Source organism: Talpa europaea (assembly GCF_964194135.1).
Source record: "Talpa europaea genome assembly, chromosome: 4".
NCBI classification, from domain to species: Eukaryota; Metazoa; Chordata; class Mammalia; order Eulipotyphla; family Talpidae; genus Talpa; species Talpa europaea.
Window position 1 is genome coordinate 34,200,402 of NC_140070.1, and position 12,273 is coordinate 34,212,674.

The 12,273-nt window shown below is 41.1% G+C and overlaps 1 protein-coding gene across 3 annotated transcripts in view; it reads right to left on the reverse strand.

Annotated features, from left to right (window-relative positions):
* Positions 1–7,741, reverse strand: part of ASH2L (ASH2 like, histone lysine methyltransferase complex subunit) — a gene marked incomplete at both ends in the record, with an annotated part of 30,383 nt that extends 22,642 nt beyond the window's left edge. Inside the window, 6 exons of one of the 3 annotated variants that reach the window (XM_084232844.1) lie at positions 385–480; positions 5,224–5,318; positions 5,603–5,691; positions 6,558–6,703; positions 6,825–6,891; positions 7,515–7,741. In XM_084232844.1, the coding sequence (XP_084088970.1) occupies positions 385–480; positions 5,224–5,318; positions 5,603–5,691; positions 6,558–6,703; positions 6,825–6,891; positions 7,515–7,720 (699 nt within the window). Of the gene's footprint in view, positions 1–384; positions 481–5,223; positions 5,319–5,602; positions 5,692–6,557; positions 6,704–6,824; positions 6,892–7,514 lie in introns of those variants that run through there. The other 2 variants (XM_084232842.1, XM_084232843.1) reach the window with 2 other exon arrangements.
* Positions 7,742–12,273: the final 4,532 nt, after the last annotated feature.

The following is a 12,273-nucleotide window of genomic DNA, read 5'->3' on the forward strand; positions in this document are numbered from 1 at the left end:
TAACAGCTTGCCAATGATTTCTCCCCAGGTGTTTCCTTTAATGTTAATGACAATAGTGTTCAGAATAAGTGTTTGCTTTTTCTTTAGAATCAGACAAAAACTGTCTCTGATTTCAATATAAAATTATACTTGCAAAGTTTTCAGTGTCATATATATACGACCCTGGATGATGTTCATTAAGACCAAGGTGCACCATACTGATTTTGTGTGTGAAAATTATTAAAATGTACAATTAGTGATACTATACACGCTCCAAGATTTAATACTAAGTTGTTCTCATTTTCTTCGTCATTACATTATTTTCAGAGAGACTACACAGAAATTAATTCTTACAAAGAAAACTGGTCTTCTAATGTCACTTGTATTCGATTTTTGTCTACTTACCATTGTTTTAACAATGTTATTTGGCCAAGTCATTTTTCCAGGTCTCTGTCTGGTCGTCATGCACTCCCAATATTTATCAATAAATGGTATGATATCCTAATTTTTAAAACAAAATATATTAAGAATTTTATAGTTGCTTTCAAAGCTATGCTCACAGGAAAGGAAACTGCAGCATTTTCAGAGAACTTTGTCAGAATCAAGAGAAAAATCTATTGTCTTCTAATTACTGAACAAATATATAATTGTACCTCATTTTATTGTGTATTGTTTCATTGTATTTTGCAGATACTGCACATTTTACAAACGAAGGCTGTGGCAACTCTGCATCAAGCAAGTCTACCAGTCCATTTTTCTAACACCTCAGATATTTAGTATTTTTTAGCATTTGCTATTTTTCTAATTAAGATATTTGTGCTATTTTCTAGACACAATGCTATTGCACCCGTAATAGACTGCAGTCTAGTTAAGCATAATTTTTATATGCACCAGGAAACCAAAAAAATTTACATGATTCTTTATTGTAATATTTGCTTTTTGCAATGTTCCACTGGTCTGGGACTGAAGCTGCAGTATCTCCTAGGCATGCTTATAAATGCACGCAAACAACAAGTAGATTGTGGGGAATTTCAAACATGTACATAAAATCTTAGATACACAGGGCTTACAATACAGTTGAAGGGAAAAGACCCACCCCATTCTTTTGGTTGCCATGTGAAAGATGGTTCTCAAGTTATTCTCTCTCCTAAGCTCCTGTTTCTACCTACTTGAGATGTCTCCATTTGGACAACCCAAAGGCCCTCAAACTTCCTGAGACTAAAACTGAATTCTGTATCTTACAAATCTGCTCTGCAGAATTCTATTCTTGTTCTTTTTTTTTTTTTTTTTTTTTTAACATTTCTTTATACAAGCACTGGGTACAGTCAGAAGCGCGGGAGGGTGAGAGAATCCACCAGAGCCAGAGCGGGGAGCAGAGCAGGCAGAAGGACCGAAGTACACTGCTGAGGGGAGCAGCGGGCGGCAGGAGAGGTCTGCGCGCCACGTGGGACCCTCCTGTGGTGGCCGGGGAGCAGCCGGGGATCGAACCGGCGCCACAGAGGCCGCGGGCAGCTTCGCAACCCAGCACTCAACCGCTGCGCCACCGGGGAGGCCCTCTATTCTTGTTCTTAATACTTAAAATTACCTATCATCCAGAATCATAAGGCAGACACACTACAGAGTCATCCTTGATTATCCTCCCACAACCTTCACATTTGAATGGCTACCAAATGAATTCTAAATTTTCAGAAATTTCTCACCAATCAGCTTTCGTTCTATTCCACTTTTTTGACTGTGGTCCTCATCATTTCTGCCTTAAATGACTAAAACAATGTCTGAGTTTGATCTTCTGGCATCAACTTTTCCCCACTCCAGACATCTTCTACAGCCCTACAACTAACATCTTCCACCAGAGTTAGTTCCATGAAAACCAAATCTTGGGCCTCCCTGGTGGCACAGCGGGTTGAGCACAGCACTGTGAAGCTGTCCGCAGTCTCTGCAGCACCAGTTCAATCCCCAACCGCCAGGCGAGGGTCCCACATGGCGCACAGACCTCTCCAGCCACCCACTGCTCCCCTCAGCAGTGTACCTTGGTCCTTCTGCCTTTTCTGCTCCCCGCTCTGGCTCTAGTGAATTCTCTCACCCTCCCGTGCTTCTGACTATGCCCAGTGCTTGTATAAATAAATAAATAAATCTTTAAAAAAAAAAAAAAGCCTGGAATAATTTCTTGTCCCAGAAAGTAAGCAAAAAAACTAATAGGGATATACCAAAAGGTTTCAAGAGTTAGCCTGACAGGGCTATACTGGGTTGATCTGGAACAATCTGAGTTTCAGAAACTCAGAAATCCAATAATGGACACTAAAAATCCATAAATTCACAGTGATAATTTAAAAAGAAAAGGATGGTGGGAAGGGAAAACATTTTACATAAGAATTGCACCCAATAAATGTATTCTGTTTTACAATAACCACTCTATCAAATGATTCAGGTATAATAAATGGTTGCTAAAATCACTATTTGAAAAGGTTCAGGAAGACAAGATATTCACAGTTTCACCCCATGATTTACTTAATAATTATAAAGGAAAAAGGTCTCTACAATGGAAAAATCTGGAAGCTAATTCCTCTCTAACCAAGTAGTCAAATTTAGGATCAACAATAAAGCAAACCAGTAGTTTATACCTCTTGATGCCTTATTATTCTTTTCAAGATGCTATCAAAAAACCCCATGCATTAACTACAAGATACTCTTACCAGAAATGTTTAACCTGAACCTATTTATAAGGAACCAATCAGATGAAGGCAAATTAAGAAGCATCATGCTAAACAATTATCAAGGCTCTTCAAATTTTTAAACGTATAGCAGACCAAAAAAACAACATAAAATAAAGGAACAATTCTAAATTACAGGCAAAACAGACAATTCAACTAAATGTAATGTGTGATCCTTGATTATGGCTGGATGGAGGAAAAGCTGTGAAGATATTTAGGCAACAATAATATTGAGAAAATATAAATATATACTGTATACCCAAAAAAATCCCAAATAGTTGTATTGCTTCAACATTAAATTTTTTCAGTGTGATCAACATATTGTGGTAATGAGAAAATATTGGGTAAAGCATAACATATGCAGTTTAGCCTCAGACAATTTTGGGGGAAATATAAATATAGGGGATAAAGCAAAAGTAGCAAAATTTTAACAGCTTGCAATCTAAGTAAAAAGTAAACAAATGTTCATCATACTATTTTAATTTTCCATATGTTTGAAAAAATGAAAACAGTAATTTACGGGAAAAAAACTTTTAAAAATGTAGTCACAGGGCCTCCCTGGTGGACTAGGGGTTAAGTCTCAGCACTATCATGCCATGGCCTGAGAATGATCCCCCACCAGGGAGTTAACGTGCATATGGTGCAGCAGACCTCTCCCATCCTGCCTGCTGCTCCCCTTATATATGTATTTCAGTAAATCTGTCTGTTCTGCTCCCCATTCTGTCTCTGGCGAACCCTCTTACTCCCACATACCTCTGGCCTACACGTCATTCTTCTATGCTAAAAAATAAACTTAAAAAAAAAAAAAAAAAAGATGGCTTCTAATATTAAAATAATTTAAAAAATTAAAAAATTAGTCACAGCATGCTTTTATTTGAAGTACTTTTAAAGTATAAGAAAAAAAAGGGAAGGGGGACCCTTTGCTAACTCCTCCAGTTTACAAGATTAAGTCCAGGCTTTGTTTAGTAGAAAGGGTTGACCCTGAATTATCTGTCTCATTGTATAGCCTATTTCAAATTATAGGTCACAATCACTTAGTAGGTTATAAAATCAATTCTGTGGGGCAAAACTAGCATTGACTACAGTATAAGGTATCACTAAGTAAAGGGAAAAGACCTGAGAGTAAACACTACTTGGTGAAATATTTGCTTCATCTTTAAATGAAAGCAGATAGATAGGAATGTACACTAGGTCACAATGGAGACATCACTGTTTTAAAATTTACTTAATTTTTATATTTCTTACCATGAACCACAGAAAAGACTCATTGGAGAGCAAGTTATCTAATTTTCAGTCCATACTTTTAGTCCTGTGGTTTTCCAGTTTAATAATGATAATTCTTGATAATGAAAGACATGTATAAACAGACCTCCTTCCCTTCTGACAAAATCTAACACAGGCAGATCAAAATAGTTAAACTAACGTGGCAAGGTTCAACTCCAGATCTGCCTATTCATTATAGGGCACACAACTGTTGGCTTTCTCCACCAAAACTATTTAAGGATTAATTCTAATGATAGCTAACTCAAGTGACATAATGTATACAGAGTAAGAAATCAGTATATATCACATGAGATAAGATCAAAATAAGCACTGACTCTATAGTCACATATCCATCAAAACTGGGGGGAAAGCACTTGAAGAATGCAATCACAGGGCCTCCCTGGTAGTACAGGGGTTAAAAGAAACAGCACTATCAAACTATCGCCATGCACTACAGCACGAGTTTGATCCCCAGCCAGCCAGGGAGCTGATCCACATGGCGCAGCAGACCTCTCCTGGCTCACCTGCTGCTTCCCTCAGCAGTGTATTTCAGTTGATCTGCCTGTTCTGCTCCCCACTCTCTCTGGTGAATCTTCTCACTCCCTGGGGACACCTCTGGTCTATACCCCAATTATTGCATGCATAAATAAATAAATCTTTTAAAATGAAAAAAAAAAGAGGGCCTCCCTGGTGGTGCAGGTGTTGAGTGCTGCACATGAAGTTGTCCACAGCCTCTGCAGTGCAGTTTTTTTTTTTTAAAGATTTATTTATTTATACAAGAACGGGGTACAGGCCATATGCGCGGGAGGGTGAAAGGATTCACCAGAGACAGAGCGGGGAACAGAAAGGTAGACTGACGAAATACACTGCTGAGGGGAGCAGCGGGCAAAACAGGAGAGGTATGGTTCACCATGTGGGGTTCTCACTGGATGGTCGGGATCGAACCCGTGCTACAGAGCCTGCAGACAGCTTTACAGTGCAGCGTTCAACCACCTGCACCACCAGGGAGGCCCTGCAGTGCAATTTTGATCCCAGCCAGCTGGTGAGATACTCACATGGCGTGGCAGACCTCTCCTGTCTCACCTGTTGCTCCCCTCAGCAGCATATTTCAGTCAGTCTGCCTGTTCTGCTCCCCACTCTGTCTCTGGTGAATTCTCTCAACCTCCTGCACATCTGGCCTGTACCCTGGTTCTTGTATAAATAAATAAATCTTAAAAAAAATAAAAGAAATAAAAGAATACAATCACAATTACATTAATTCCATCTCTACCTTATCTTTGGAGAACATGGTTTTTGGATGTTCATCCTGTGTTCGGGACTGCCATGTTAGGTTGGCCAAAGCACTAAGGCACATTTCTTTCAAGTCTATCAAAAACAAAAGGGAAGAACAGGTTACCTACCTATAGTCCTATATGCCTAATACCAAAAAAATACTTAATTAGATGACCCACAAACGAACAACTATAGCACAAAAAGTAGAGTCATCATTTGATCTAAACTGGACAATAGTAGCAATTAGTCAGAGCTAAACCCCAATGTGACTTTATCAGCTACCAGGCAAAAATCTGATTCTGGGAAGCCTGATTCCCCTTTCCTTTCCAGCTAAGTGGAAGACAACCATTTTTTGCAATAGTCTAATTTGTTCTTACTTGCTTGCTTCCGCAGGAAATAGGTATTTCCACTATGGTGGCATACATTGCAGTGAAAACTGTAGTTGGTCATGAAAGGTAGACAGGACCTGTAGAACAGACAATCTGCAATTTAATGTTCTGAACACATACTTCTTTATGAGAAGTAAATCAACAGGGATCCTTCCCCCTCAATTAGTTAGATTAAAATATTAATATATTCTTAAAACTTATCACTAAACCAACCTTATATTTTCACAAATACCTGGATTTGTCTGTCATAAAAATAATTTATACATCACAGTGGTTAATTCAGCATCTGGTAGGTTCTCACTGGTGCCTTAACCAGGATAGTTTATTAAAAGTTTCTGTCAAATTTTTGACAATAGACTTTTCTACCACATACACCAAGCACTCCCCCAAAATCCGTGACACCCAATACAAGCTTCATATATTTTCAAATATGTTTAATAATGCCTTATAATTGCAAGGTTATGTCTCCCCACTATTTGTAAGCTTAAAATAATGGGTAATACCTATCTGTGCCTTCTGGCGGTAGATAACAGGCTCAGAGCACTAAAACAATTTCCGATTAAAATGATTCCAGGAGCCTCCTTGGTAGCTCAAGCGAGCCAACCCACATGGCACAGCAGACCTATTCTGTCTCACCCAAATATGCTCCCCTCAGCATATGTTCAGCATATGTTCTGCTCCCCACTCTGTCTCTGGTGACTCCCCTCACCCCCTGCACCTCTGGTCTGTAGCCCAGCTCTTTTATGCATAAATAAATAAAATAAATCTTTAAAATAAATTAATTAAATGATTCCAATTCCTACTGCTTGCTGAACAAGTAACAGGAGACAGAGACAGAAAATATGAGGCATTTATACTTGCCTCAAACTAACTTCTCACCTGCTGATCATGTTGAGATCTATTTTACATATTGACTCTTACAAAGACTACACAAAATACTCACGAGGTATCTATGCCAAAGGTATCTGCAGTGAACCATTTTGTACATATCCCACACTGCAGCTCTACCTCTCCCAACTGCCGGCCATTCTCTTCATCCACAGAGCCCGCTTGGGTATCCATCACCTCTGAAGTATCCCCAGCACCTTCCTGTGTCCACAGAGCAACCGGAGAATCAAGTTAGTTGACTCCGCTGTATTTCTGATTTGCTTAAAAACTTAAAACAAAACAAAATAGTGTGACTTGCAAACATTCAAAAACAAATACGTACTAGTGTATCTTTTCCATTAGCAGATTCTGTCTCCAAACCACCACTTACATCAACCAAGTTGGCCTCCCTATAAGATAAAGAAAGCACTCCTTTAATGAAAATTTTTGAGACGAAATTCAAAACACCTATTTCCAAAGATGAATATCAAAGTACTGTACAGGGGAACCTGACACACCTAGCGCTTTTTCAGTTAAGCCTGTTCTCAGTCTGGATGCTCAGGGCTAGGAAGAGTGGGCCATGACAGACAGGTTTACAGACAAGTCTACACGGACGCACTTGGTCTTGGGGAGGTTCGGAGAGAGGCAACTCTCCTACCCTACTTTCATAGGGGCTGTCACTTCTTCCAATCTGGCAATGCAAAGTGGGACAAGACTCTTCTGAGGTATCTGAAAGATTCCTGCTAGAAGAGGGAGCTACCAGTCCTCCGCTGAGGTACAAGGGCCAGAGATAACCACCTTGGCTCTCACAGACTGGACAGGTGAGGAAAGGGGCGCAATCTGGGTTACAGCTCAGAGGGGACGTCAGGCGGGACAACCGTCCGGAGCAGGCAGGTCCGGAACCAGCAAGAGGAGCCGTTGCTACGGGGGTCTAGATTCGGAAGGGCAGGCGAGGGGGTGCTGGGAAGCCGCAGGATTCTGAGAGGGGCGGGCCTCCCTCCCCAAGTCCTCCTCGGGCAGCAGGACGTCTTACCCGCCTTCGGCCTCTCCGGAATTGGGCTCAGCTGCTGGAGCAGCAGCCGTGCCCTCTCCAGCCGGAGCGGCTGCTACGGCTACCACCGGCTTTGTCTCCCCTTCTTCCCCAGACGCTGCATTTGCGGCTGCTGCTGGGGCAGATCCTGCACCCACCCCCTGTCCCGGTCCCGGTCCCGGTCCCGGCCCGGTTCCCGCCGCCGCCATCGCTGCAGCCTCCCAGACTTCTCGCGACAATAGTCTCGCCCCTCGCGAGAGTTGCCGAGCGGAGGGTAATCTTCAAACAGTAAAGGCCTTTTGTGGGCCCACATCGCTGGCGCGATGAGGCTGTGCTCCAGGACCACTTTAAGGATAGGGGGGCGGGCGGAAGTGGGTTGGGGCTCCGGGTTCAAATGCCACAGGCAGAACTTGGTGTAGACGAGGAGGCGCGGCTGCAAGTTGGATTTTGTTTAGGACCCACTTCGTTTCAAAGATAGTGTGCGTTTCCTTGGCCGAGACTGGAAATCACCGCACAGATAAAGGCCCTTGAAAGGTTGCCTAACGGGCTCTGAGTGTGGACCCGGTGTGCTTTGCAAACACAGTCCTCACCATTAAAAGCTTCCCCCAAACTACTTCCCAAGTAGTTTGATGGTCTGTGATGACGGCCTCTAAAGATGGGAGCTTAGAGGGCCCCCCTGGTGGTGCAAGGGGTTAAGCACCGCACTATGAAGCAATCCGCAGCCTCTGCAGCACGAGTTCTATCCCCGGCTAGCCAGGGAGCTACCCACATGGCGTGGCAGACCTCTCCTGCCTTGCACGCAGCTCCCCTCAGCAGTGTATCGCAGTCTCTCTGTTCTGTTCCCCATTCTGTCTCTGGTGAATCCTCTCACCCCATCCCCCCATCTCTGGCCTGTACCCCAGCTCTTGTATGCATAAATAAATTTTAAATAAAAAAAAAAAAGATGGGAGCTTAGAATGTCTGAATCCAGAGCCCCAGCTAGGACAGTGAGGGCCAGGAGGAGATGAGAATGAAGCATCCGACAGAAGAGGTAAGAAGCAACATGTATTCTAGAAGCTGCAGGCGCCTTAATATTGTGAAAGGAGGGAGATGAAGGCCAAAAGGTAGGGAGTTGGGAGACCCTAAGAGAAGTTTAGTGCTCGGTGAAGGCAACAGGTATGGAGTAAAGGTAAGAACGTGAGGAATCAACAACAGCATCGGTAGTACTGGAATATGTACATTATTTTAGAACCATGGTCTTCAAACGAGAATACAAACCCCTAGAAATATTCAGGCCAGGATAGTTTCCAGAAAATCGGTTTACATCCCAATTTGTAATAAATTGCCTAAGGAAAGAAAGGCATACCTCTCTCCAATCCCGAATCTAATCAGTGATGTATTTGCCTGAAGATGTCCAAATCTGCACATCAGAAAAGTTGGGAATATATAGATATTTTGATTTCTCAGTTCGTTCCCAACTTGTTTTCAACAAAATTTAAGATTTAATTGAATTACCAGTTGGTAGATTATTGAAAATTGTTGGTGATACGTGCTGAAAATAGGGGTGAAACTTTAAAAACAGATGGGATATTCCTTCCTTCAGGAGGTAGAGAAAAAAATCCTCCCAACCATGGAGTGTGTAAGATGGAGTTAGTGACCTGCATATTGTAAACAATAAAATGTGGAAAAGGAAAAAGTGATTTTAAAAAAAAAAGTGATTTTTACAGTGGAGAGAGTAGCAGGCATCACTTTAACCCAGTGACTAAAATTACCACTACCAGTAATGTTTTTATCATGAACTCCCTGATACGATGCATCATGAGGGCTACTTCGTCTCATGTAATGTTCTCCCAAATCCATAATTTCAGTGTAAGCAAGAGATGACATCCGCCAAATACAAAATGAGAAGCATTTTAGTAAATACCTGACCAAGTACTCTTCAAAACTATCATCATGAAAGACAAGGAAAGACTGAGAAATTGTCAGGGAGCAGGAGACCAATGATCCATGACAACTAAAGGCAATGTGCTACCTTGGATCCTGGGACAGCAAGTGGAAAAACTAGTGAAATCTAAATAGTATAGTTAAATTTAATAGCATCATAGCAATGTCTTAGTTTTAGTCAATGTACTATGCTTATGTGAGATGTTAACATAGGGGAAGCTGAATTAGGGGCACATAAGAATTCTTTGCGATTCTTTTGTAAAACTAAAAATTGAAAACTTAAAGTTTAAAAAAACTAATTGGTGGTAGACCACTATGTAATTTGGCATGGAACTTGAAGGCATTCAAAGAATTGAATTCCACTAATTCAATGAATCCTAGATAGGAATCTGCTTCTCTATATGAAAAAAGATTGTCATCTCTTGCATTTATAAAAATGAAAAATAGTAACAGATTTGATGCTAAACCTGTTTTATCCTAACAATAATGATGGTCATGGAGATATGAATTAATTGAAATAATTCTCATCCTCATTAAGAGTTACATCATCAATAAAAACTTTAATTTTTATATTTACTATAAAAATGTATTTACTTCATCAACTGTATACTAATAACTGTATTGATAGTGCTCTCAAGAAGAAAATTTTTATATTGGAGGCTTATGGTCACAGAAATATTTTAAAGCTAATTTCAACCTTTATGCATCTTAGAGAAGTATTACAGACTTTTTAATATAAAAACATACATAAACATATTTTATTTTGTAAGAAGTACAATAGAGTTCTGGATTTAAAAAGAAAATGGGATGGTATAAAATTTTCAACTATTAAAGAAAACTTGTTCACAATTTTTTTGAGTATGCGGCAGGCATCAAATCACTGCCGTGGAAATTTTTTAAAAATTTTATGTCACAATGCAAATATTTACAATCCACCTGAAATCCTCTGCAACTTATTAAACTTACAATAATAGAGTATTTTGAAGATCACTAACTTAGAACAATGTGTTTCAAATTTCATGACCATACCTCACATAATACATTTTGCAATGTGACCTGGTAGGCACACTGCAGCATGGTTTTCAATTGAAGTAAGTTTCTTAAACAATCAACACTTTGAATTACGTATAAATATACATACGTGTGTGTGTGTGTATATATGTAGTTGTTTTTTTTGTTTGTTTGTTTGTTTGTTTTTAATACATGCACTGGGTACAGTCAGAAGCGTGGGAGGGTGAGAGAATTCACCAGAGCCAGAGCAGGGAGCAGAGCAGGCAGAAGGACCGAAGTACACTGCTGAGGGGAGCAGCGGGCGGCAGGAGATGTCTGCGCGTCATGTGGGACCCTCCTCCGGTGGCAGGGGAACAGCCGGGGATCGAACCAGCGCAGCAGAGGCTGCGGGCAGCTTCTCAACCCAGCGCTCAACCGCTGCGCCACCAGGGAGGCCTATATGTAGTTGTTTTTTTTATTGCCAGTAGTGATGCACTAAATTGAACTGCTTAGTGATTTGAAAAACTCTAGTGTAGAATTGTTTTCAAAAGGCCATGTAGTCTGGAAACTGAATCCTGAGCAACACCTACATTTTAAATGAAAGTCAAGGCCTCCTTGGTGGTGTAAGGGGTTACACACAGCACTGTGAAGCTCACTGCAGTCTCTATAGCACGAGTTCAACGTAGGGACGGCCAGCAAGCTACCCACATGGCATAGCAGACCTCTCCTGTCTTGCCCACTGCTCCCCTCAGCAGTGTATTTCAATCAGTCTTCCCATTCTGTTCTCCACTGTCTCTCTTGAATCTTCTCATCCCCCGTACCTCTGCCTGTACCCCAGTTCTTATATGCATAAATAAATAAATCTTTAAAAAATAAATAAATAAATGAAAGTCATGAGTGATTTCAGTAGAATAGTGGCAGAATCCACATTGCAATGGATTGGGAATTGGAGGAATGACAGTAGACATAGCTGTGTGGTCAAATCTTTCCAGTTCTTTCCTAAGGTATTTTATTTCTACAAAGGAAAAATCTGATTCACTATGACAAGATGTCCACATTTGTCAAATCCTTGTTTTTATGTGAAATAGTACCTAAACAAACGTTTGGCTCTGAAGGACAGAATAAGTGTATAAGAAATGGAAGGGATTCATCGGGGTTGGGGACTAGGCTGATTAAACAATTTCATTCATCACTAGGGAGCCAGAGGTTAAAAATATTAGAGATGGTGATTGAAAGTGGATGGAAGGTCTGAGTCCCCTGGCAAAGATGGAGAAGTTAGACTTGATGGCAGGGAGGGAACCTATTCATTTCCTGAGACCAGAAGTGAGACACAGGGCAAGCCAGGAATTAGGCAGTTTTAGGGACACTACAGGAGGGGACCTCGGAGAATTGAGGAAGGCTTCAGAGATAAGGGCAGCAAGAGAAGTGTAACTAATTCCACCTGGAAAAACAAACATCCCAGGACCAACGTCAACATTGTTAACGCTGGCCTTGGTTTCCTTCAGGTGGTAAAGGGAGGCAGAGATTGGAGAAATAGAGAATGGTTTAATTTATGGACAACCTATAAGGGCAGCTGTTTAACTTCAATGCAGAGATGCTCATCCGAGGACTGGGCCATAAAGATAAAGAAGTAACAAATGGGGAAAGAGAAAGCTGTTAGATAAGGAATGTGAAGATCCCCTGCTCAGTAGCAAATTAAGTGAAACGGCGGAGAACTAACCAATCACAGAGAGACTGGTGGAGCTTTAGGGAAAGAAGGTCTATATTCCCTGGGACACGACTCCACTTTGGCTTCCTTGCCCCTCCCTGGCCTGGTTTCATGGCCTGGGAGTCCCACTTTATTTCTGTT